The following is a 26635-nucleotide window of genomic DNA, read 5'->3' as shown; positions in this document are numbered from 1 at the left end:
GAACCAGAACGTGATCATAGATCTTTGTCCCGCCCCTTGTATCCTGTCCTTGATTATATTGCAAGGTTAATTTGTACATGTAATAAATCAATAAACATAAACTTGAATTGTGCTTCTGGAGCAAAGCCCAAAATACTATATTGAGAATGTTATGATTTTAGTTGCTGTTGTGCTTTAGATCAGGTAAATGCTGGATATTCCGTTATTAGACTTCAGCGCTGATCTTTTCATGTCAGTAACACCAGAGAATGGTAGAAATTCACTGCTATGAGACTCTTGGTTCAACCTTCTACCAGATCTGACAACCACATGAAGCGTAGCATCATTTTCCCTCTAAATGCCCAAGTCATTTAAAAGGTGTGGAGCCTGAACTGTTGAACTGAGGCGAATAGCCACAGAGGCTCTCCTCTCATAAACGTTGTGTACTAGTGCCCCCATGTGATGAGTTTGTGTATTTCACGTCAAGTCATTGGATTTTTTATGCAGAGACATTGGAGAAACAACTTGAGTATAATATCCACATTAGGAGGATTCAGTTTGATCAAAAATGTTTATTCCGTGGTGAAAACATTCCTGTCACATACACACACACACACTCACACACACACACACACACTCGCACGGGCACACACACACACACACACAATTTTCTTTTTACAAAATTCCATCGTATAATGCAGGTGAAGAGACAAAAACAAAATCGTAAAAGTGACATAAGCACATGTGATTGGCTTCTGCAGTTCATTCAGAAACAAAGAGGGGAGCACATGGAAAGTCTCTGCCCACCAGGGAAATCAAAACAACTGATGCTGTGTGTGTCTGTTTAACTTCAGAAAAGGATCATCCTAAGGCAATCACAAGAGGGATCAGATTTCACGTCTCGCTGCGCAGGAATGATACGAGGGAGCGTCCGCGCGCTCCGGATTCAACATCGATTGTTCAAGCTGCGTCTGAAAGGCATCAGCGGCTGTAGTAGTTTAAGTAGTAAGGAGTTTGTGGACAGTTTTTCTCGCCCCCCCCCCCCTGGAGTTCCTCAGCATTCCTCCTTGATGTAGATTTGTTCGTCTGTGTCGGACTCCAGGTGCTCCAGTCGGTCCGTCTGTCCGTTCATTATCTCGTCGGGGGTTTTCATGAACCTGGGGAACACGGATGAGTAAAGAGAAGTTTAGTTATTTAGTTAGAATCCTGTTGTGATTATGTTTCGTCCCAAATTATTGATTGAGCTCGACGTACCTGAACAGAAGTCTTTGTCCGGGCTCTTTCCTGATTATGTTCAGTTTGTAGTAGTGTCTCAGTGCTCGCGACATCTTCTCGTACGTCATATTTGTCCTGTTCTGTAACCGGTAAAAGCACAATAGTGTTATTAATAATGATAATAGTAATAAAATAATAATAATGTGGTTTGTTGATCAGAGTAGTAGTTATAGCAGGTCCCAATCCTTAAATCATCTGTGTCATGAGTTCATGTTGTGGTCACATGGGGGCAGACTAACTCCACAATAAGCTGAAGACACAACATCGGAGATGGTATCTGTGACAATTTAAATAAATAAAACAAATATCTGTCCTATTAACACAGTTTGTGAACTTTAAAACCAAAACAATGAGCTTAACGGGGCTAAAAAGATCTGTAGACATAAGGTGAATTGTAAAATTGGCAGTTAAATCTCTCACTTCATCTGTATTTGTAATACCTTTCACATTACATAGTCATTTGATCAATTATTAATTAAGAATAAATATATTAGTCGCTTCAGAGGCCTGTCTCTGCTGACAAATAAACCTGTATTAACGGTTTTGGCCGCTAGGAGGCAGCACTGATGAATGTCCTTGTATCCGGTTGAGGTTTTTTCAAACAGGTGAGTCTGTCTACAACAACAATACCAGTGCTATGAATAACCATCTGAAGCTGAACCGCTTAGGTAACGCTAGCAGCAGTGTGCCTGAATGCGTGCGTGTGTGTGTAGGTGAGTTTGAGTGTTTACCTTGTGATTCCCCCAGAGCCTGGCCAGGCCGTTGGGGTCCATGATGCGGAAGACTTTGCTCTCTGGATCCTCCCAGCGGATGTAGTTCTCGTACCTGCTGTCTGACAGGAGCTGGTAGACGTAGTCCCACAGCAGCCTGCAGTCTGCAGGGACACGACAAGAAAACACAGAGTGGGTTTAACAAAAAACGATTCTAATGTCTGACTTCTGAGCTTCAAAGCTGCTCTCCTGCTTTGTGTCAGCACAAGAGATAAGTCTCTGATATGCTGCTGTCTCTGGAAACATCTGCTCACTTTGAGATTATAGAAACACACACATTTTAAATCGAGACGTCCCCTCACACGGATTGAACCTTCAACCCGAGCTGGGCTGAATCTCACCTGCTATCCGTCCTATGGGCATCTGCGGCTCCTCTGGAGGAGACACAGGCATGATGACGTGGTTCCTGTAGAGCGCCTCCTCCTGCTGCTGCAGCAGGTGCTGCTGCTGATGATTCAGGGGTATCGCATGGTGGTGGCCGTGAATTTTACTTTCACGCCCGTTCTCGTGTGTCGTCTGGGACAGGGGTCCGCCTCGGCTGTGCCTGAAGTCAATGCCGGCAGCCCCGCCACTCCTGCTCGGGGTGAGGAGCAGAGGGTTCATGATGGTGCTAGGCATGAGCTGGATGACGCGAGGAGGGCCCGCCTCCTGGCCCCCAGGGCTGCCTGGGCACAGGGGTTCTCGCGGTGTCGTGCAGCGGCCGTTCGGTGCGGCTGGGGACACAGACAAGGGGTACATTTCCTCGTGCAGGTGGTGGTTGCTGTCTGGCAGCTCTGAGAAGGTTTGGAGGGAGTCATCGTTGGCCGGGCGGGGGTGATTGGGCCCCAGAGGGGATCGACGCTGGGTTGGGTGGAGAGGGGAGCGGGAGCGGTGCCGCAGCTCGATGGTTGGTGGATGCTGGGGGAGGGGCTCTGTACCACGCGGCCCTCGTCGTACCGTTTCTGAGGATACAGAAGCAACAACATGCATAAATATCTACAGTTAGGTTGCACATTACAAATCAAATGTTCTTGTATTTTGTCTGTGACTTATGGGAAGTTAAAACATTTAGGAAACGGATTTCTGACATCAAATTGACCCACTTGATTGATTTAGTAAAAAATGGCCGGGTAATGTAAACAGCTGTGGGTTTTGGGTACAAAGTTTGTGAGTCGAACTAGTTCCTGTTTCTGCCATACAGGTGTGGCAACAGTAAAAACATACTGGATATCAACGTGAGGTTGGAAGCCACTGAGCAGAAATCATTGTAGGAACTCGGAAAGAAACATTACAAGACTTTGACTCCTCGAAAACCCCAAATACAAAATCAGTATGTCAAGTTTTAAAAGAGTAGAACTAATCTGAAATACTGGCTTGCATTAAAATCTTGGACATCCTGGTTGTATGAAGTCTTTTTCTACTCTTCAGCGCAAATTAAAACCCGAAATCTTGCCAGACAGTTTGAGAAATGGAGAATGAAAATTAAGTGATATTGTTTTAGCAGTGTTTAACTTCCTGGTTCCCTGGTATAGTTGCTTCACACTAAGGAACACTAGGTGTCACTATCATCCTACACTTAAGCCTGGTAACATTATGTTTGATCAGGTTTGGTAAAAGTTCTCTGGTTTGTCTTGGCAGCAGCTAGAATTCTGCTCTGATGCGTTCTCTCAAAAGCCATCAACAAAAACACAGTGACCTCAAAACAAGGAGGACAGGAGTCATAAATACCAGAGAGCCAATCACTTCTGTGTGTGGTTTAAATAACATTTCCTTGTGGAACAGGTTGTACTGTCTACAGCAAATTCTGCAGAATTACTGCTTGATCCACTCCCAATACTGCTGTGGGACATTTCCTCAAATCAGAGCGAAAAGAACAATCTCAGGTATGAATTTTACTTCCTCGAATACAGAAAACACAGGCAACAAGAAGTGAAGACAACTTTTCAGCACTATGCACACAAATGATAAATTATTCTTTTATATTGACCATATTGTTACGATAATTTAGTCAGGAAAAAATAGTTTACCACTTTTGAAAAAGTTCATATTTTGTTGTATTTTTACCACAGGTTTACATTAAGTGCTTCAAATCCCTGTGGACATTTGTACAAGACCTTCAGGTTTTCCTCAACTCTCCATCCACAGGTTATTTCCCACAGTAGTAACACACGTACGTTGAACCTTCTTATTTTCTACTTCGAACAACGTCACTAAATTGAAGTGCTACAATCAAGTCAGCCTGTGTTAGAGAGCTAATATTAGACAACATTGTAGTTGAGTCGACTCAGCTGACAATGTTTTTTTTGTTTTTTTTAATCGTCATTTCCCGCAAGTAAATGGAAAATGAATCATTCAGCGTGAACCACACCTCAGGTGTTACTGAGGTGTGGTTCACAACTTGACAACATGACTGTGGATTCGTTGTTGACGATTTACCTGCTACTTAACTAAACTACTTAGTAGGTAATGTAATTTAGAGACTCGATAAAATGTCAAAATATTTTATAATTTGATAATATGTAAATTGAATGAATATTAATTGCATGATTTGTAAATTGTTCATTGACTGATTTATGAGCTAAAACACTCTTTATTTAAAATGTCAGATTGTACATTGTTTCTGTTTCTGCTACACTCAGCTGATAAAGTCTTGCCGTGTTGAGTTGGTCATGATGTTTAAAAAAAAACCTGGTGTAGAATTTAAATTATCAACAAAAATATTGATTCCAATGCAGATTATGTTGAGTATTTACAAAATGATTGGGCTGACCTTCGAGCTTCACGTGCTGCCCAGGGCTCTCAGGCAGCGAGTGGAAGGAGTTCCCAGGGAAGTAGGCAGAGGGGTAAAACACGTGGGGCTTCCTCTGCTTCAGGATGTGCTGCAGCAGCTCGTACAGGACGTCCCCTGCACAGATGAAAAGGTCAGAGGTTACCATACGTCTCCCAGTAGCATTTTTACGCCTGCAAAAAGAGGGGAAATTAGTGGTGGGGTCAACCACAGAATCAGCTTCCCCCTTCTCCTTCTTCTTCTCTTTGCTTTCCAGGCATCGCGTACTTGAGCAATAATGGAAGTCACAGAGGAGGCAGCCGCCACATCAGACTGTCTCAGGGGAGCGTGGAATGGCAGATCAGGCTTGTAAATAGAAAAACATCTTCTCGATATTAAACCCGGACGACCCCAATGATTAAAGAGGTTGCCAAAAGTTTATAGGTTTCCCTCTGGTGCAGGACTGTACCAAGTGAGTTTGCTCCGACAGAACAAGCACTGAGCCTCCACAGAACAAATTAAGTTATCGAATTAAACTCAAAGAACTTTCTTTTGAGCATGTGTTTTCATAGAGAAGCAGCTGCAGGGGAAGGAGAAGATTCCCACAGGACAAAAACTGAGATCCTAAAAAGAACAATATGACGAATCCAAACACACATCAGGAGCTGGAGGCAGAACACACCAGCGATCTGTTGACACAAGTAAATATGAGTCTGATGTTCTCCTTTAAGTGGTTATACAGTGGTGGAGACACCAGGCACAAAAGCGGAGTAGGAAGTTCCCTGAATGATTAACAGCTGTTGGTTTTGCCTCCACACCGACAACGAAGGCTCAGCTGCCGCCGGGACACAACATTTGCATGGTGCACAAATCAGGTGGATGTGGACGTGATTTTTAACACTGTCACCTCGCCACCTCCTACAGGCTAACCATAACGAGGAAATGATTCTCATGAAGGAAGCGCGTGGGAGCGTGTGCACACTCACAGCCCTTTCAGTTCTCGCTTTCTGATCCTGTGGCCTTGAGTTGCAACTGAGGGAAATTTCCTGCTTCCTGGTGCATTGACCCTTGGTTTAAAAAAATTGAAAAAGTTTGGTTAAACTTCAAGGTTTGCTTTTTGACTTAAATCTGCAAACTATATTGATCATTATAAAGTATGCGTACAAGGAAATTAAAAAGTGTCATGTTAGCTTGCAGCCATAACTCCTAAGTACAGCTCAGCTTTAAATCTTCCCATTGAACATAATCAAGTCTAAACATGAAGCTGTGATTGGAAGAGAGGTTAAGACATACATGCTCTATTATTTCACAATATTTGTAAGAGGAAAATATGGCACACAGCAGGGACTGATGGGAACTTTAGCTTAACAAATGCCCAGAGGAGGAAACAGACATCACACAACAAAACATCTCTCTTCCCTAAAAGTGACATTTTCACTGAAGTTGGTAACAACAAAAAGCCAAAGCAACTGCTGATGTTGAAATGTAACCAGTCATTGTAATCACTTGACACCTCATGATTAAGTTTCAGGGAAAAGATATCAAAAAAATCTCAAGATCTCTGGTACATTAAAACCGACTGATGGAGGCTGTAATTTCAAACAGGTTTTCAGATTTCTTCCACCAGAATTCAATTTTTTTGCCAAGATATGAAAATGTTCACATATATTTGAAAAGGAATCAACCATACAGGAGCTGGACAACAGCTGCCAGCTGGTCCACATCTCTCACTCTGTTAGATTGTGTCATAACATGTTACGCAACACTTGAAGATCTCTTCCATTCTTCACTTCTGAACCTGAATACAGACGTACACTACACTGCTCCAGCTGTACAGAGCAACTTTTAGTTACTTCTAAATAGAGGTATAACACATAACTGACTTAGTTTGTCATTCTCTGTTCATAAAATCGAATTAAAAAACACAAAATAATGTGACATTGATTGTGTTAATTATCGATATCAACTCATTTGAAAATGATGTCATTTTGAACCCATCATCCAACAACCCTACTGGACCAAAACTGCTGTACACCTAGGTTAGTACAGAGAAATATAGATGGTAACAACTGTAGAAGTAGGGTAATAGAAACTGTAGATTTGCAGCAATGTAAAAATACATATGCATTTTTTGAGAACTTGTAACACCTTCACTTATCATTTTCATTTGATTATCTTTATATTCATTTCATCTTTAAGTTGTGTATTTATCCTATTTCTGAATTCAAGTGTTTGCGTTTTTACTTTACATTTATAATCCATATGATTCCTGCACATTTCTGAACGCAACATGACCCGAAATGTCCTCACTCCAGTTTCCAGTGTGTGTGGGGGATTTCTCCCATGGCTTATCTGTATATTTCACAACACTGACCGCTCATTGCATCCCACTCACAACCCTGAGCCACACCACACAACACTGACTTCATCCCTGTGTGGTGAAACATTTCCATGACTCTGCACCAACAGTCACACGCAAACTGACACGAAATCCTCTTTCATTTTTAAATAGAAATCCAAAACTCTGCAAAGAGAAGAAACGGTTTCCTTTTTTTCCCCCTTTATTTTGACGAGCCTGGTTCGTGGTGTTGCCAGGGCGACAGTTGAGGTTGTTTTTTTTTACTTCCTGATCAACTGTCTGTTACTTCCTCCCCCCATCAGTCTGAGTGTAACAGCTGCCTCCCTCCACTGTCGCTGCCTGCCTTCCCTCCTCTGCTCCAGCTGACTTTATTGATTTTTAAAGGGTGCATGTTTGCTATGAACACATTCATTTTAAAGCTGCACAAACACAGATCTTCATGTACAATTTGTTTTCCCAAGTCTCATCCTGTTGTGAAACTAATTTTCATTGATCACATTTTCAGTTTTTATACTCCAGTCATTTTGTGACAGCAGGTGTTTTTTCCTCAGAAAATCATTTTCTATGGATAGTTAGAGCACTTTGTTCCATGACTTCCCTGCACCCACTCACTTTTTCCATGATCTTACACTATTCTTCCTACCTACTTGGTAAATCTAGTTTTCCAGTCTGAGTCCTGCTCCAGTTGGACTCAAAAATAACTTTTAATCCAATCAATGAAAGTGACTCATTTGCAAAACTTTGAACTTATGTCTCCAGTTTTCCCAGCCTCTAGGATAGAAGGAAAAAAAGAGGAGTACCAGAGTGGGGGGATCGGTAGCGGAAGTCCTCTTTGGTGAGCAGCAACAGGGCTTTGCCATTCATCTGGAAAGAGCCACTGGTGATCGGCCGCAGGGCAAACTCCTTCTCGGCCCATCGCAGCCACTGGGCCACGTCTTCCCTGCTCCAAAAGACCGGCTGCAGACCTGAGAGGGGCAGAGGAAGCAGAAGGTAGAATTTGAGAGCAGGGTTTGGTGAAGAAGTAGCAAAATATAATGGTGGTGGAGGGGGAGAGAGGGAAGAAAAGAAAGATTAGTCAGATCAGTGAGGGGAAGAACAGTGAGGCAGGGGGTTGGGGGGTCGAGGAAGGAAGAAAGAAGGAAAGCCAGGAAGGCGGGAGGGGGAGGGAGAGGGGGGAGAGAGGAAGGAAGGAAGGAGGCAGAGGCAGTAAAAAGGATATTGAGGAAGCGGAGATAAAAGCCAAAAGGAGGGAGTGATTATGGGAACGGTGGCAACGATAAAGAAAAAAAGATGAAGTAGAGGCAGAGACAGAAAGGCAGAGCGGCAGAGAATAAAAGATTAGAAGAAGATAGGGTAAGGGAAAGAATACAGAATAAATCAAGGATAAAAGAGGAGGGGGGTATATAAGAAAGACGGTCGGGCTGGTATTTCATTTGATCTGTTATGATCAGTTCTGCTCTTTGCTCTCTGGACAGACAGGCACATTAGAGGACAGACAGATATTAGTTTGTGTATAAATGGACGAGGAGACATGGAGGAAAGAGAGGAAAAGGGAATGACAGCTTCTTTTTGTCTCCTCTTTTGAAACGTTTTTCTCACTGCTGTGGGAACAGGGTGTGAAATATCTCCATTGCCGACAACAACCATTGAGTGGCAAAAGAGAGAGGACTGTGAAAATAATCTAAATACATCTTCACTTTACTTGAATTTTGTTCAAAACATTTTTGTAGCATTGAAATATTTTTCCGAGGTGCAGTGGAGGCAGCAATACCCGAGTTATGACTTAATAAGCCTGTTTTTCTGAGCGTGCATTAGCTAGCAGAAAAGCTTAAAACATACACCCGGTCAACATGAAAACATTGACTGTTAGTTTTGGTATGTTCTGATGTTAAAGGGCAACATTAGCTATAAATCTATCAATATTAGCATAATAGCTAATAAGCTTACCTATCCTATAGTGTTAAAATCTAATTTTGTCACCCCACAGGTGAGCTGTAGTTTTCTAGTTCTGCCGACTAAGGTATATTTTGACCGAAAACTATTTATAAAATGATCTTTAACTCTGATATTCCTGTTATTGTCTTGCGTAGCACGATGTACATTTTCATTTCATTTGTATTGATCTTGGTTAACATGGCCACCTCATCATATATTTTTGCTCTGTGTGTAACCCAATGATCTACACTATGACTCAGACACACCCCCTCTCTTTTTCTGTTTCACACACGCAAAAACAGACTTTCAGCGACGTAAGGCTGCGATCAGAACATCCACAACACCCACACAGAGCATAACTTCTCATTTCTTACATCTCAGTTATCGCCCAGACTCAAACACTTCCTCTGGGAGTCGGAGAGCTCTTATCTTTGGCCGCCAATGTCACTGTCACACGAGTAATAGGAACCTTGTGTTCGCTTTCAGTCCTCCTTCCATTCAACACCCCCCCCCACACACACACACACCACCCGTCAAACAAAGGAAGTTTTCACATAGAGCAATCAATATAAAATGAAACCCTGTCTAGATTGTCAGCTTCCCATTTCTTCCCAAGTCCACTGTATTCAGAGAGTGGCACGAGCGCTGACGATAAGCCCGGGAAGGCCGAGGTTATCTGAAGCACAGCCTGTCGAGCACTGACCCGCAGTCTGTCAACAGACATCCTTAAAAAGTGTGTCTGGGATGCAGGTGTTTCACAACCAAAGGAACTAATGGAGGGCAGATAGGATTTCATTGGTTGCTTCTGTTATGTGTATACTGTATGTAAATATGCATGCATTTAGTTCCACACCCTGATGAATAGGGCAGTAAAGGTAACTTTAAATGAGAATGCTTGGCAATGTGCTGAGAAAACCAGAGACTTGCTAAACTTGTGTTTAACATAAAGTTTGCTTCCTTTTGCAGCATCAAATTACTACAAAAGACTTTATGTTCATAGGATCCAACGGAATACCCTTAACTGACTTCATCATTGATTTTTTTTTGTCAATATTGAATTAAACTACCATCTGCACTACGTGCACCAGCTGTATGTTTGTCTTTCGTGCCTGACTTGTGAGAGGAGCGAGGCCGAGGCTGCAGTGCGGCCTGGGTCACAAGGTCATGGCTGTGGTATGCTCTCTCCAGGGCCGGAGAGCAGTGCTGCTCTGCCAAAACCCCTCCGAGATCCGGTCTGCCGGCCTCAGCCATCTGCACAGAGCCCAGAGGAGGAAGCAACAAGGGGAGCAGAAGGCAAAGAGGAGGAGGAGGAGGCGGAGGAGGAGAAGAAGGAAGAAGGGGGGTCCAAACAAACGTGTCCCACAACGCACTTTGGCAGGAAGCAATCCAGCGTGGGCTCCGTATCAGTACAGGAAACTTCCTGCGGCAAGGTTAGAGGGTGACGCTGGGAGGTTTTTATTAACAGACAGCAGCAAGACAGAGAGGAGAAAAGGAAGAGTGGAAACAGAGGGGAACGAGTGATGGGAACAGTGGGACATTGTGTGTAGCGATGGAGAGAAAATAAAGGCAGAAGAGATGAAATGGCAGGAACAAGAGAACTTTACAGAAGCGTAAGAAAGGAAGGAAAAGCAAACAGGAAGGCAAACGTGTACTAAGTCTGTACTTAGTTCACAGGACAGGGCGCCATATTCAGTCCTGAATTCTTGCTCTTTGGAATTCTTTCAACTGTTTATATCACAGACTGGATATGAAGATGAACGACCCAGCTCCACTTCCTCCCACTACCCATAAATGAAACCAAAATATACTGGACTGTGCGGTGCTGATGGAGCCGCATTATTGAGATCTCGCAGATACACCCACTTTTGGAGAGCTGTCATTTCTTCCTTTCTTATACCTCTTTTACACCCAAATGAGCCTGTACAAGCAGGTTTTTAAATTACTGGTAAGCATCACACGCGCACCAACAACCAAGGGGCTCTCTCACCTCCCTGTCTGCTAAATTTGTGCATACACCCAGGTATCATGTTTCCATCACAGCCGGAGATGATAAAAATCCATGTCTACTGCAGAGAAATTTGACGTGACAAGATGTTAGTGGGTGTTAATGGGATTTTTGACCAGAGGAAAAGGGGCTTTATACTTGTATATAGTCTATGCTTTATACCTATTCTAGCCTTGTTTTCGACTGGTGACCCATCCAGCCTTTACCCTGTCTCTTGCCTGCTGTCGGCAACCCTCGAAGGACAAACAATATGGGATGAATGGTTCATAAAGACAGAGACGTTTTTAAGTCCAAATCAATATCACAATAAGAGAGATTGGAAACAGCAGTTCATCGTGAGTCTAGATTTGATAAATACAGTAATAACTGTGAGATGTAACCAAAGGTTAGAGGTGCATCACTCTAGCATATATATAAATATGACTGCTAATCCCAACTATTCCGATAATATTCAACCCTGGTCAGGTATTTCAGGTAAAGTCTGAACAGTGGATTTGTCCTCCATGCTAACCCTACTGTCAGATGCCAAAAGCTATGACGGCTGAGGGAGAATCACTGAAGACTCATTTGTCAACAAGGATCATTTCAGATTTCAGTATTAAAACTGGAATCACCTTCAAGGTGCATGTTTCAGGAGCTGGTTTCATATCCATGGGATCTAGACAGGAAAGTAAATCTTATGTGCTCACTCGAGGTGAAAAGGAACGTGGACAGCAGGGACAGTGAGTGTAAGGAGAACAGAGAGCACCTTGGTGACACTCTGTTCCTTCAACACATTCACTCCGTCTCTTCAGCTGATAAATTTGACCTTTCTGGTTGTTTTCCACCAGAGAATCGTTTACCGATTTGTTGCAGGTTACAGGAAGAAAATCAATATCGGTCTTCATTGCCATTAGTCCCTGCCTTTGTTGGACACATATCAGGTTCAGTGTGTGCGTGCTTGCACCTGTGTGTGTGTGTGTGTGTGTTTTGAGAAAATGTGTGTTTACATTGAATAAAACCCTCAAGCATCACAGCAGCAGGATCCCAAGCCCTTTACTAAACCGTGGGCTCCTAATCCTCTCTGATGACACATAATTTTCACTCTGTGGTTTCTCAGGCCCCCGCTCTGACACACACACACACACACACACACAGCGCACAAGTTGCCAAGGCAACTCATAAGTGCTTGGGATGAATGAAGGGAAGAGGAGGATGAGATCACTGGTATCTTGTTTCGTTGTTGCGGTACAGAAGTCCTCAACTTCCCCTCTCAGCCAGACGACTTAATGAGGTCCGACCTGCTGTGAAGCTAAAAGGTCCCATCCAGAATCACAGCTTAGCCTTCACACGTCTCACCCACAGTCACACTGCTGTGTATGTTTAACTCGCCTGACAGAAAAGTGAAAAAACAACTGCCTGTTGATGACTAGACTGAATACAAATGACTTTAGAATGGCAAACTGTAACCCACACCTCTAGTGGCCAAATGAAAAGGTATAGTATTTAAACAGTCCGGGGAAAACCTAGAAACTTAAAGCAATAATGAACAGTTCATTTCTTTCTGTGTTTTTTGGATTGATCTAGTAGTTATTGATGTATATTACAGATTTTAAGCTAGGTTCATTTGCTCTGTTAACATAACTCCAGTGTCTACTTCTGTAAAAACAAGGCCAGACCCAATTTTCCAGACATTTTCTGGAGGTTGTCTTTCACATATCAGGAGCGAAGCAGGATAATGTCTGGCTCAGATAAGTTCACAACAACAGAAGTGTTTCTCTAATATTCAGATGAGGGGTGACAGCAGCCAGGACGTGACATCAATTGTGCTGCAGAAACCACCAGGTTTTCTCTACAGCCCATTGACACTGACTGACTGATTGAATTTGTTCAGTTTTTCTTGTGCGTCACTCCTCTCTGTTTACTTTCTCTTGTATTTGTCAAACTGGAACAAAACTGCATGCATGCAATGTTTTGAGTCATACTAGGATCTGAAAGTGTCAGCAACTGCAGCCGTTCAACGGTCTGCACACAGACACAACTAATGAACGTAGAAACCTCTGCTGCTTTATAACTATAGCTCAATAAACACCCCAAAAGAATGGCTGCATCAATAAGGCAGAGACTTTGCTCTCCAAACTCCATAGTCACTTAGTTCTTCAGTAAATGTTTGCCTTTTCTCTCAAAGCAGAAGTTGGCGGATATTGGTCTTGTTATCTCAATAGAGAAGCTTTTTTTTTCTCTCTTTCTCCAGACAGATGAGGGGGAGGAGGGGGAGGAAGGAAGGAAGGAAGGAAGGAGGAAGGCTGAGTAAGAGAGCAACACATTTGGTAAGTCAGTCCTCACACACTATTCATCACTTTGTGTCTTGCTGCACATCGATTCCCTGTCAGGTGGGTGTGTCAGGGGAAAATCCACCTCAACGCGCACAAGCGCACACACACACTCCCAAGCACCTTTACCTTTCAATCAAAAGTCCCCCCCCAAACACACACACACACACACACACACACACTCACACTCATATTCCTCCTCTACGTCCTGCTCCAGCGTGCATGTGCCTGTCCCCGTCCAGAACAAAACTGGACTGCATCCAGTCAAAACAAACATAAAACAGATCATTAATCACACACAACTTTTATGGCCGGGAAGTAGCGCGACCTGTTTTAGATAGCTTGTTGTCGAGAGCGGGAGCAAGCCGGCTCTTGTAGGTTAGTTCCTGAATCCAGCGTTAACTGCCACTCTTCCTTTTGTTCAGGTGCCAGGTTTTTTTCCCCCCCGAAAATGCGGAAGCTTCAAAGACGTTAACTATATCCAAAGGCCCCTGCTTGTTGAAACACACACTCCCTGTAGGCACGGTGAACCATTTCTTTTTTTATGTCCATGATGTGGAGAAAGTTAAGTCATTATTTCATTTCAAGTTATTAAGTGTTTTTCTCGTCTTATTGGCCACTTACTGTGCTTTACAGTACAAGTCTCATTCACCCGTCCACACACATTCATGCAGCGCTCCTATAAGCAGCGCTATGTCTATTACACAGTATTCAGTATCTTGCCTATTGACATATCTGATCGCAAACTGGAGGAACCGGGGATCGAACCAGTAACATTCTAGTTAGTGGGCGACCCTCTCTACCTCCTGAGTCCTAGTTAGGAACCATTATTGTTCTGATGCGCTCCTTTGTAATTGTTTCTGGTGGTTTTGATTATTGTTATATTGGAAATGGATCACATTCATTATTACAAACTAATCATAAACGTTATTTCTATAGCACTTATTTAAACAAGATTCCAATCACCCTAAGATAACTAACAGTAGCATATTCAAAACACTCAGTATGCACAGATACTTGTACACTACTGGCCCACCACACAGTGTTTGCAGGCAAGCTACAAGCTCCTAACAGCTGCATAAAATTAAAATAAATTGTGGGAAAATGGTGATACACCTCTGGGACGATGGCAGGAAACAAAAAGATGTGTGAGAATGAAATATCGGGGGCGTCTCGGCAAGGCGCATACCACATCATCGCAGCGTCCCCGCTTTGCATAATCAGTCAGTCCAGCTGGGGACAGTTGTTTCATGTCATCCCCGTCTCTCTGTCTGTGTTGCTGGTTTTACAATGAAAAAAGAAATCAACACATCTCTATTCTTTGTCGCTGTATTTTAACATTTGTATGGCCAATCCACAGTTTTTGTATCATCTTCTGTTCATATAAAACTGTTTTGAATGTTGATTTCTTACAGTGACGATTTACAGTACACTACAAACATCAATATTTTTTAAAAGGGGGTAGGGGAGAGCGGGGTAATGTGGGACATCCAGTGATGTGAAACGGGGTAAGGTGGGACACAAGACCACTTTTTTTTAAAACAATCATATTTTCACTGCCCTTTGTCCTGAAGACATTCTGATCATTTCCATTGCTAGAAAACATCCTGAATTAATGGGAAATGTGTAAATTTTACTGATATATCAATTTAGCTCGCCTAGAGGGAAGCAAATGTAAAAAAATGTCCCACATTACCCCGCTCTCCCCTAATTGGTGGAATTTGGGATAAAATCTTTGGATCTGTACATTTTGACATATCAGTTTTGAATTATGGGATGTGTAGGATCAGGTGGGTTTGGATTCAGCCCATACAGGGGAATGAAAGTCATAATATTACATCTCCTGGTGCTGCACTTTTCAGTTTTCGATTTCTGGCACTTCCCCCATCATGATCTCAGTGCAATACTAACTCTCCGGAGTGTCCCTTTGAAAATCTATAGTTGGCTGCCTACCAGCGCCATGGTATCTTCCTACCAACACGTAAGAAACCAGTGTGTCGCTGCCTTATCAGTGTTGCCTCATGCACGATACAAAGAAAAATCTAATGTTGCACGTTGTTCACAAGAAGAAAAAACAAACGTTCATGGTGATCTATGCACCAACACCTGGAGGTTCAATGCACAAAAGGTGCAGCATCGCATCAACTGCCAAAATAAAGAAGATGGAGAAGAAGATGATTTTTGCTTTTTCAGCTGGTTGTAACGTTTCCATCCCTGCAGACTGAAGCCGATTGAAACCTGTTTACACTGCACAGTCATTGGACCTGGGAGTGAATGTTGATTGTATCCATTCCCATTGCAGATAAAATCCATATTTCAGTGGGTTTTTTGACCAGTGGAAAAAGGAGCTTAATTGTTATTTGTCAATACAGCGACATTCTCCTCATGAGACGTCAGCTGTTGATAAGTGCTGGAACACTCTCAGGCGGAGGTGAATAGTAAAGAAAGGATCAGATGGGATGTGCTTGATTTCAGCCAATAAAAAATATGGATGGATTGAACACTGACTGATCCTTTTGGAAATATACGTCACTTCTTCTTCCTCTTTTTATTATTCATAACACACCAGAGGTTTTAAAACAAAACACTTCCTGTGTGGAGCATGAAAGAACCCCCAGACCAAATGGACAAGATATCATTGGCTGGATATTTCTCAAAATTAATTGTGCTATTGTGACCTCTCCTCCAAAAGTCTGGAATCAACACATCATCACACAATGAACACAAGAAAGTGTGTTCAATGTGTGGAGTGTGTCGCGAACAGGAAGAGAAGGGGGTTGCGCTCAGCCCTCTCGCTGGCATGTGAGAACAGTTTCCCTTTCAGAGGAGAAAAGAGAGCAAGTTAAAACACACACAGGCACACACACACGCACATGCACACAAACACAACAACAACAACATTTATTCAGGAAGCGCTGTCTGCCCACTCAGGAAATTCCTGAGGACAAGAGCTGCTTCCAGGGGCAGGAAATTTCCCCTCAAAAAGACCAAACACACACACAACACACACAGACACGCACACACATTTTATAAAAATGATTCCCTCACACTGAAATTGGTAATATACCACAAATAGAAGGAGAGACTAAAGGAAGATGGTGGGGGGTTTGAAGTCATGTACGATATAACGCATACAAGCGCACACATTTAGTCATAGACTCGTACACATACACTACACCTACACTACCTCTGGCAAGCCTTGCACAAAGACACAAGATTCGCTAACACTCATCCACCCACTCGTACAAGCATGCATAGTGCAAACCCAGCTCTGAGCGTGCGCGCACACACACACACACACACACACACTAAGAGAAAGCAGCCAGTCTTGTTTCCATGGACATAGATTTTTTTTTTTAATCATCCTTAGAGATATTTCTTCTCGCAGACCCTCTTCTTTTGTAATTCATTCAAGTTTATTGTGAAACAACATTGTTGCACCTTGTGTTTTAGACCTTTTAATAACACACTCCTGTTTCACTGACTAACTCTCCTTGCGTCATATTCTGGAGTACCATGCTGAGCCGTGATGCCTGGATTTAAAAAAACGATATGTCCAGTACTGGTGAACGTCTGTGCTGCTTCACTGTGTGCTGGTGAAACTGGCCTTTTAGAACTTGTCTCGCTTTTGACACAGAAGGAAACATCACTCCTCCTCCGCTTGCTGCTAGAAGCTGCACATTTGTCCACTCTCCGACAAATACTGCTCGATGATTCATTTAGTGACTTGTTCAATGCAGATTTTTTTAAGGCCAGGACGAAATTAAAAAATTGTGGCTGGCTATTTCTTAAGACCGACCTCCAAGCACATAGTTCATCTGCCCAAATAAACCTTGTTTCAAGCATTAACAGAAAGATGTTGCACAATACCACTTAACGTCATCAACATACAACCACACACTCATCTGTGTGCTGAATATGACACTACAACCAGAAGACGGTTAGCATAGCTTAGCATAAAGACTGTAAATGGAACAGCTAGCCTGGCTCTAGCCGCAGGTATGAGATCCACCTCTAACGCTCCCTAATTGTTTCTAATCTTGTTGGTCTGACTTGTACATAAACCAAAAGGACAGGTTGTGTTTTTTTACGGGGCTGTTGGACGAGTGCAATAACTTCCTTGAGTCTTGTCACCGTGACGTTTCCCGGCAACAAGAATGACTCCAGGAAGTCACTGAAACAAACAAGATCTAGCACCTTGCTCATTGACCTTTCGAGGTGTTGATAGGTGGGGTTGGGAACAGAGATTGATGCCTCCATGTTTTAGGTCCTGTGCTTGTTCATTAGTTGTGAATTTAACATCACATGTTCACTTCATAAACTAAATATATGTAAAAGCTAAATATGCTCTACCTATCATTTTTGACAATTTTACAGATTTGCTGTTTAGCTTGCACTATGGGTTCAAAAGGCTGAGACCTTTTTTCAAAGCATCCTGGCTTCACAAATCTTCAAATTGATCTTGAATACAGACTTACATTGAAATGATTTCAATATTTGAGAGAATGGAAAGAATATTAGAATGCTCTCACTGAGGATTTAGTGCTTTATAGAACAAAAGCAAACAAAACGGTTGAACCTAGTAAAAACACAAAAGAGATAAAAGAAAAGGAAACACAAGGTAGCAACCTCTTAAAAATAGTAGAAAGTAGAAAAGAAGACAACTTCTTCCAAATATGCTTCCACCAGATGAAGGTGTGTAGTGTCTCTGACTGAAAGGGTTAAAGTCGAGTATGGTAGCATTCTTGAGTGTGAGGAGCAGGCTGCAACTCTCCCCGATCTAATCCACTTCCTCCCCAGGAAATGGAGAAGGCGGATTTCTGCCCACACTGCAATTTCCTCCCTCATTCTTTTTCTTTCTGCCCCCCTCCTCCTCCTCCTCTCTCTCCTCCCCCCTTCTCCTCCCTCCGCCTCTTTCTTTCTTCCCCCCCCCCCCCCCCCCACCCCTCAGGACAAAACTGCCTCTGAGTGTGGGGGTTAATGGACGGTTTGTTTTCCAGCACATGTGTGTTTAGATAGGCAGCAGGAGAAAGGGACAGAGATGTTTTGGGCTGTGGGAGCGTCTGACAAAGACGTGCCGCTGTCTGTCTGTCCTACTGGGAGAGGAGAGGGGAGAAGATTTAAACTAAACACTGAAGAGAGGTGGAATAGAAAGACGTTTTTTCAGTCCTGCAGATGTGTGAGTCAGGGCCGTGCGAGGAGCTGTGTTTGAAATGTGTGTTAAACAAAGTGGGACTTCCACGTGTCTGCGGATGTTAACTGACCCATCGGTTTACTCGACAGGAAGCCAAACGCGGACCTGTTGAACGTTCTTCCTTTTTCTGCAACAATGCAAAAAGGGAAGTGGGCTGAGGGAGTTTCCTGTGTGTCTCATCCAACCTCAGCCCAGTCCAACACCCCACAAAGGCCCTGAACTTCACACTTGCAAGAAAAAAAACGGGTTAAATATTGACGGACGCGTGGACAAAGCAGCTCAGGGTTACTCTTTGAACGTCGACTATCTCTTGGCACGGCTCCAGCCCCGCCTGCTCTACGATTGGTTAAGCAACAGCGAGCCGACGCACAGAGCTGTGAATGCCACGGCGTTGTTTAAGTTCGTTTACACCTTTTCAAAACATTCAACATATTCTTTCTTAAATGACTCATTTACAGACAGCTATTTAACTCTGTTAAGTGAGTCAAGCAAGGTGCAGACAAGGTGGTTCTCCTTGGTTTGAACCAAAGTGGAAATCGTTGTTTAATATCAATTGTATATTTGGTTTGTTCCGATTCAGAGTATACACGATTAATATGCACTGAGTGCTTCTTAAATCCATGACTTCCAATTACTTTTTATTTACAGGTCACATCAAAAACAAGATTCTTGCGTCATATTTGTCAATTTTTTTTCTTCCTTTATGCTGTTTGTACCAATTCAATTACATTTACATTTAGTCCTTTACAGACGCTTTTTTCCAAAGAGATTTACAACTGGGGGATGACACTAGTTGAGCAGGGGCGACTTGCTAACTATGGTCCCTACAACAAAATAGGGGGGATCAGGTGAAGAAGTGAAGGGAAATATGTGCTAGTTAGTCAAGCCACCGTCCTCAAATCAAACATGCTTTTCCTTTGTCATAAAACATTAGCAAAGCATTTTTTACATACTTGTGTTTATCTTTTCAACCCTGTCTGTCTGTCTCTTTGTTAGTTTGTGTAAGAATGTCTTTTTTATCTCTCAGAAATCACATAGTCACTTAAAGAATTGTTATTTCTTTAAGTGAGGTTCAATGACTGTTGGTAACTACTGAACCATTCTAAACCCCGCCAACCAAGCTCTGACTGGCTCGGTTGTTTTTCAAAAAATGAATGATCATCAATGAGGAACGGACGAAGTAAATCAATGAAATAGATCAGATGGCAGAAGCTAACTCCAAAACGTTTGGAGATTCTTTTCTCAAAGTGTTTGGGATAACATTGTTACTACTGAAGCGTGTCAGGATCTTACTCCTCACACCTCGGCCCTCCTCTTCTTCAGCAACTTTCCCTCCTAGCACCTCCGTGTTCTCGGCTCCATAGTGTCTGTACCTGACTGCTGAGTAACTGCTGCTGGTCAGTTCTGGTCCAGTGGCACCCAGTATGGGTCAGACGTCTGACCTTGGATCTGCTTCAACACCTCTCAACTGAGAGAAACGGCTGCATGACTGGGCCGGCAGTCATGCAGCGATAATAGTGTTTGTGTGTGTGATGTCATAATTGGTTGTGATGCATTGGTATTCTGCCCCATTTTCAATTATTTATATTCAATCTTTTCACTTTAACAACACTGTCTATAGCTTAGTTTTACTGTTCAACACGCTCACATGTTGCCACCTGACGATCAAACATGCCAGAGCCAAAGTTCCCCCTTATCAGATTGATTGACAGGTGATTTTTGGGACGAGATCAAATAAAAAAATCAGATTTCCCCAATCACCCAATCAGCCAAAACAGAAACATTTACAGTGCAAGCCTCTAAAAACACAGACAAAAATCAATCTGTGCTGTTCAAATGACCGACTAATCAATGTCTGTAGGAGTAACTGCTCTTCTGTGTGTGTGTGTGTCTGTGTGTGAGTGTGTGTGACTCACGCAGGTGCGCAGGCAGCCTGGCAGGCTCGTCCTCCATTCGGCTGGCTGGCCTCGCGGCGGGAGCATGGACGGGGGAGGAAGTGGAGTTTGGCAGCGGGTTCGCGGAAGGACTGAAAGAGCTCCTCTCCTGCTATGAATAGACACAGAGACACAAAGCATGGCTCACAAAAGCTCCACGACGCACCGGCCCTGAACCCAAACAGCCCAACGCCGACTCGCCTCACCTCGCCATGCACCCACAGCATCGACTGGCCTCGGTCTCATCTCCACGCAGTGTGCTGTACACTGTGCGCGTCTAATACACTGATGCACCGGCCAGTCGAGCTGTGGAAGCACATTCTGGAGGCAGCAACACACCAAATGCCACACAAGCTTAAGCAAGCATTGCTATGCAGCACATTCAAGTTCTAAACTGAGCAAAGAGTTTTTCACTCATCGAACCCAAAAGTATTAAAATAACATTAATATGAGATCAACAAACGTAAGAAGCTGGAACCAGTGGTTGTTTAGCTCAATAAATCTCAAAGAGGTCGAATCTATAATCAGATTTTTTTATGGACTTTTTGGTTGTTGACTAATCAGTTAATCAACAAATCATTTCAGCAGCACAAACATTTGATTGCCACACTCTGCACCTTCATCTACCCCACGGTCTCATCACTTTTATAGATCAATCTTTCTGTTCATGTTTGAAATAATCATTGACTAAATCTGAAAGCCGGAAAAAAAAAGAAAAAAAATCCTAAAGTTTCATGTAACATCAACTATTTTTGATAATCAATATATTATTGAAGTTTTTCTAAAGCAAGAACACAAACATCTGAAACTTCAAAATGTTTTTTACTGTTCCTATTTACTTTGGTCATGGTATTGAAATTGTATTTCTCTGGCTGTTGGACTGTTTGCTGGGAGAAAACAGACGTTATCTTCACCACTTCAACCTCTCAATCATTAACTGATCAGTTCAGAAAGAGATCAGCAGAAAACGCAAGGGGAAATGACCAATGTGGATTTCTGATTTCTTCCGATGTGGTAGTAACAATTACTAACTTTATGCAGCTGTTTTTCTTAAGCATCTTTGTAAACATCACTTACATTAACAGTTATATTCAGAACAGTACATGCACAGCTATCCATGTTTTTAGACTGAAGAGTTTAAAGGGAACTGAAACTGCCTCTGTGTTAAATCACATCGAAGCTTTTAATAATCGATCAATCTGTCGAGGCGGTCCCAGGGGCGGATCCAGGAGCGGGCTGAGCGGGCCCCAGGCTGAGATCTGGTTGCCCCCTGAAGTGCTGGTGTCCTGAAAGTATTTTTTTTTTCTACTGAACTACTGACAATAAATATAACAATTTGGTGAAATAGTTTTTTCTAATCTTTTTTGAAGGACACAATGTGCATGAACAAGAAGTAATTTCGAAAATATGTTCAATGATATGTGGCTTTGCTCAAAGCTATACAGCTAACAGTAAACAAGGAATTACTTCAATGTGTGAATCAGGAATTGTGCCTAGGTGTTGGACATATAATCTCATCTGTTTTAATTGTGGCCCCTTTATCGCCCCGATTCAGAAAAATCCTGGCTCCACCACTGGTCAGTCATCAAGCAAAAATAATATGGTTTTATCTTCTTAAATGTGAGTTTTTTCTATGTTTTCTATGATTCTTAATCTCTTTGCAGTCTGGACTATTGATCAGACAAAACCAGCTATTTAAATACTGTGTCACCTGTGGAACATTGTGATGGGCATTTCTTTAACAATATTTTTACCACTGCGTAATACCAAATAATAAATAGGAAAATTACTCTTCAGGTAAACTCATTATTGATATTAGTTATTAGCTGCAGTCCTCAGTCATTGTGGCTCTGCTGTTGTTTCAGCACTTATTCAGTCTGGGTTAGAATTTCCACTTTGTGGTCATTCTCTGTTGACTGGTTTCCTTTCCTTCAAATGAGGACAGATCATGAAGTCGTTTCTGTTTCATGAGGAAACGCGTCTCAGTCCTTTACCCGTTTCTCCCGCCAGTTCAAGCCTGCTGTCACCAGCCAGCCACTTTGAGACCTGCACACCAGCTCGATGTACCAGGAATTTCCTGTGGAAGCCAGGCAATAATCTTTCAGTCTTCTATTTCCTCCCCTCTGAGGCGAAGGGTTCTCTCCCTCTCTCTCTCTTTCTTTCTCTCCCGCCTGCTTCACGTCCACTTTCTAAAAAATGGCCAGAGAAAGGAAGAACTCTTCTCTCTTCCATCCCCACAGCTGGGCCTGGGTCAGTTCAGTGGGAAGGCGTCAGTAAGGATGGAGGGGAGAGAGAAGGGAAAGTGATTTGTGATGGATCTGGATTGCAGGGTGAAGGTGGGGGCGAGTTCTGTCTACAACGGTGGAAAACTTCTCTGAGAGCAATCCGCTGGTCTTCCTTCTGCACGGCTGCAATCGTGCAGTGACATCAGACTCAGTAATGAGCAGACGTCCCTCATAAACCCAACCGAACACCAGATTTGACTGTAAGTCAGCAGGGAGTCTGCAGAATGTTCAGGGTGATCCTGGCATCCCAGATTATATGTCTGTGTTCCTATTGGTGCTCACAATAATGTGTCAGCCATTCATAAACTCTTTTTTATGAACAAAATGCCCATCGAAACTTCTGAAACCATAAGGTGACCACTTCAAATGTGTTGTTTTGTCCGAGCAACAGTTCAAAACCCAAAGACATTCAAATTAAAAGAACAGAAGAAATAAATTGGCAGCAAATCGTCCAAACTTCAGCAGATACCTTCACCAAGGCCCATCATGTCTCTTATGAAACCACATTGAAATTCACTTGATCAACATTTTAATTCAGTCTCCTAGATTTGTGTCACCAAGATCCATGAATTATTCTGTGGGAAATCAATAAAGATGTCCAAGAACTGTTCTATTCCTGTGTTAGGGAAAGTGGGAATTCAACCCCTGGATCTGCCCCCTGATGCAGATCCACACAGCAAACGTTTCCAACGTTCAGTCGTCTTTTGCGTGATCTCGTGAATTAAAATGTGGTTTCACAGGAGGGACTGTTTAATTCAGTAGTAACGATGTAGTTGCAGCTTTATAAACATTCTGTTTATACAAGACGAACAGCAAAGCCTCACTTTAAATCAGCTAGAGTTAGCAAATATTCGCATTTCTGCCCAATGAATGGGAGGTAATTGATTTCTGAAAATAGTAGTTGATCAACTGCAATCCGTTTCACTGTATAAATTCTATTTACACTATATATACTTTCTATTCTATTATATTTCCTTGCGTGTATGTTGCATGCTTACTGATTATTGACTTGCTGATCTTTGCTGTAACTTTCATGTGGGACTAGTAAAGCATGAACTGATCTTATCCATTCATATATGTGTGTGTAGTAGATGCACGGCCCGGTCACCCTTGTGCTGTCAGGGCTGCATCCCAGTATTTGGACATGTGTTCGGAGCCATGTGAGGTTAGCAGCTCCCGTCCCCTGGTGTTTAGTGGCGACTGCACGAGCACGCGGTTTGAAACGAGCACGAAACTAAAGCGACGATAGCGTGAGGTTCACGAACACACGCTCGCGCGCTTCGGCTCCGGTCACTTCTCTCCTCTGCGCGCGGACGTGAGCGAAGTGAGGCGGTCACGACTCGTGTCCCCCTCCGCCGCGGAATGAGCGTGGAGCAACAGATGAGTACAAGCACGGAGTGGATGGCCCTGAGCGCGCGCACACACACAACACACAGCACTGTGACTGAACGGGGTTATATGTAACACACACACACAAACAGAACGAGAGAGAGAGATAGTCCCTGCAGGAACCGCACACACAGAGCTTCAAACTAACTACGATGATAACAAGAAGAAGAAGAAGAAGGGGGTGCGTGTGCGCGTGAGAGGACAACAAAGAGGAGAGGACGGTCTTACCTTGGCCGCAGCGGAGGAGGATTCAGACATTATCTCCCGTCAACTTCTCTGCGTCCACTTCTCCGTCGTCTCTCTCTCTTCTTCTTCTTCTTCTTCTTCTTCACCTCCTCTCCAGCAGCAGTGGGGCTGCTCGGCTCGTCACTGTGGGACAAGTAGTTTCTCCTCTTCTGTCATGTAGTCCCTCTTCTTCTTCTTCCTCCTCTTCTTCTATCTGCCGCTCGGGTCCATGGCGCGGCTCCTGTCCGCGGCGTGAAAACTTCTTTTGTCTCTGCGAGTGTTTTCCTTCACATGTCGGCGGCAGCGCGCTGGTTAATAATCCCTTCCTGGAAGAGCGAGCGAGGCGCACTCTCTCTCTCTCTCTCTCTCTCTCTCTCTCTCTCTCTCTCTCTCTCTCTCTCTCTCTCTCTCTCTCTCTCTCTCTCTCCCCCTCCCTCTCTCTGTTGTCTCTCTCTCTCTCTGCCTCCCTCTCTCTCTCTCTCACTCTCTCTCTCTCACACTCTCTCTCCCTCTCTCTCTCTCTCTCTCTCTCTCATTGATCTGGATGTGTGTAAAACGGCGAAATGACGTGAATTCCCAGCATTGAGCCTTGCCCCCTTTTAAAGGGAAACCCGAAGCAGGAAATCGCAGCAGGTCGCACACACGTACACGCACACACATACATACATACATACACTTACACACGCGCACACAGGTTTGCGCTGCTCCTCTTGTTAGGACACTGCAACAACATACAATCTTGTAGTATCTTGGTGAGGACACTCATTGGCTTACCGCGTTTCCTAGCCCCTTACCTTAACCATAAAACACGCACGCGCACACACACGCACACATTGCATTGTAAGGGCCAGGTCTTCTGGTCTTTACGCACACACACTTGTCCGAATGGTTTTTCCTGTGTTTATGTTTTCTAAACCAAAAACAAAACATAACATCAAAAGCAGCAAACCCTAACTCAGATAGATATAAATGCATATCGGCCCTGAGGATGACTCTCAATGAGAGGAATTATTTCCCAAGTAGTACTTATAAAACCAAAAGGTCACTGCCAAGTCCCCTTTATTCTCCATTTTGTAATGAACCTCATTTTTGCAGAACATTTTACGTGACTGCTCTCTTAAAGTGATCGTCAACTAGTGGCTAACTTGCCTCATCCATGTTACTGGACAGGACATGGGCCAAATGAAAGTGTCAAAATACACATCAAATACATTTTAAAGATAGTTTCTTGTAATTTTAGGTAGTTATCACACAGATGTATGTCAAGGTGGTGTTTTCCAATCATTGGTTTTTAATTATTTGATGTTTTGAGCTGTCATAATTGACAGCTCAGACTGCCTCACAATTGGATGAGTGCATGTATAGAGGGCACCTTGCTGCTGCAGCTCCATCCCTGTATCCTACTGCACAGAGTCTGGCTCCAAATTATGTCTTCCCCAGAAGATGGTAGCGTTCGTATACAGGATATGTTTGCCCAATTTCTGGATAGTGGGAGGAAGTGAAGACACGTCGTCCATCTTAATATACTCTCTCTGGTTAAAATTTCCATCAACCTCGTGTTTTTTTTGGAAACCCAGTGTTCAATTCAGCATGAATACTAATGTTGCTCTGTCTGGTTGTGCAAATAGGACATATGCAAGTGAAAAGAACAACAAAGGTTATTTATAAGATGTTCAGGGTCCAAACATTAATCAGCAGTGAGTACTGTCAACAGTGTTGGTTTAAAGTTTTCCATGGGTGTTCATATGGTTGAGACCTGGTAACAGACACCATCAGCCTGACCCCTCGTGGCCTGTGGGAGCATCTGACATATGACAAGGGTCCCTGGACTCAAACTACACACCTCTTGATAATGTGTAATGCATCTTATAATGCTCGGCTGTGAGTTCTTACTTAACTGTCATCAGCCTCCAGGTCAGTGAGTCTGGATTGTCTCACAGCACCAAACAGGAAGAGAAAGAATGCTGTTCTTTCATGGCAATGAAACCTAAAGCATCAGAGTCTCTGGTGACAGCAGACAGGCGGAGGGAGTAAAGGGCAAAAGAGAATTATGGAAAAGTCACTTCCAGCATGTATAGATTCTCAAAGGAGGGGGTTGGGGGCAGGAAGCAATGAGGCTGATGGGAAATGTGCTCCGAGGTAAATGCAGATGAGTGATGCTGATGGATGATGAATACATCCAGATGTTTCACAGGACTGATCAATGATTTGACTTACATGTTTAAAT

The 26635-nt window shown here is 43.2% G+C and overlaps 1 protein-coding gene and 1 long non-coding RNA gene across 3 annotated transcripts; one reads left to right on the top strand and one right to left on the bottom strand.

The window, feature by feature from the left end:
• Positions 1 to 531: 531 nt before the first annotated feature.
• etv6 (ETS variant transcription factor 6) lies at positions 532 to 24949 on the bottom strand. Of its 2 annotated transcripts, none has more exons than XM_053414879.1 (8): positions 24412 to 24949; positions 20492 to 20621; positions 7930 to 8094; positions 4774 to 4908; positions 2366 to 2965; positions 1986 to 2128; positions 1234 to 1334; positions 532 to 1136 (listed from the first exon to the last, which is right to left on the bottom strand). In XM_053414879.1, exons 1-8 carry the CDS (start codon positions 24439 to 24441, stop codon positions 1034 to 1036), a joined length of 1407 nt encoding a protein of 468 aa, XP_053270854.1. In that variant the 5' UTR covers positions 24442 to 24949; the 3' UTR covers positions 532 to 1033. The 2 variants fall into 2 exon arrangements, with proteins under 2 accessions (XP_053270854.1, XP_053270855.1); XM_053414880.1 differs by having other exon boundaries at positions 20492 to 20618; positions 24412 to 24948.
• On the top strand, positions 3632 to 4903 carry LOC128428657 (uncharacterized). Its single transcript, XR_008333816.1, has 3 exons — positions 3632 to 3886; positions 4073 to 4173; positions 4798 to 4903. It is a non-coding gene; the product is annotated as an uncharacterized LOC128428657 (long non-coding RNA).
• Positions 24950 to 26635: the final 1686 nt, after the last annotated feature.

Source organism: Pleuronectes platessa, chromosome 22 (genome assembly GCF_947347685.1).
Source record: "Pleuronectes platessa chromosome 22, fPlePla1.1, whole genome shotgun sequence".
Classification (NCBI taxonomy): Eukaryota; Metazoa; Chordata; class Actinopteri; order Pleuronectiformes; family Pleuronectidae; genus Pleuronectes; species Pleuronectes platessa.
The sequence above is the reverse complement of the archived record's forward strand: the minus strand, read 5'-3'. Positions and strand labels throughout refer to the sequence as shown.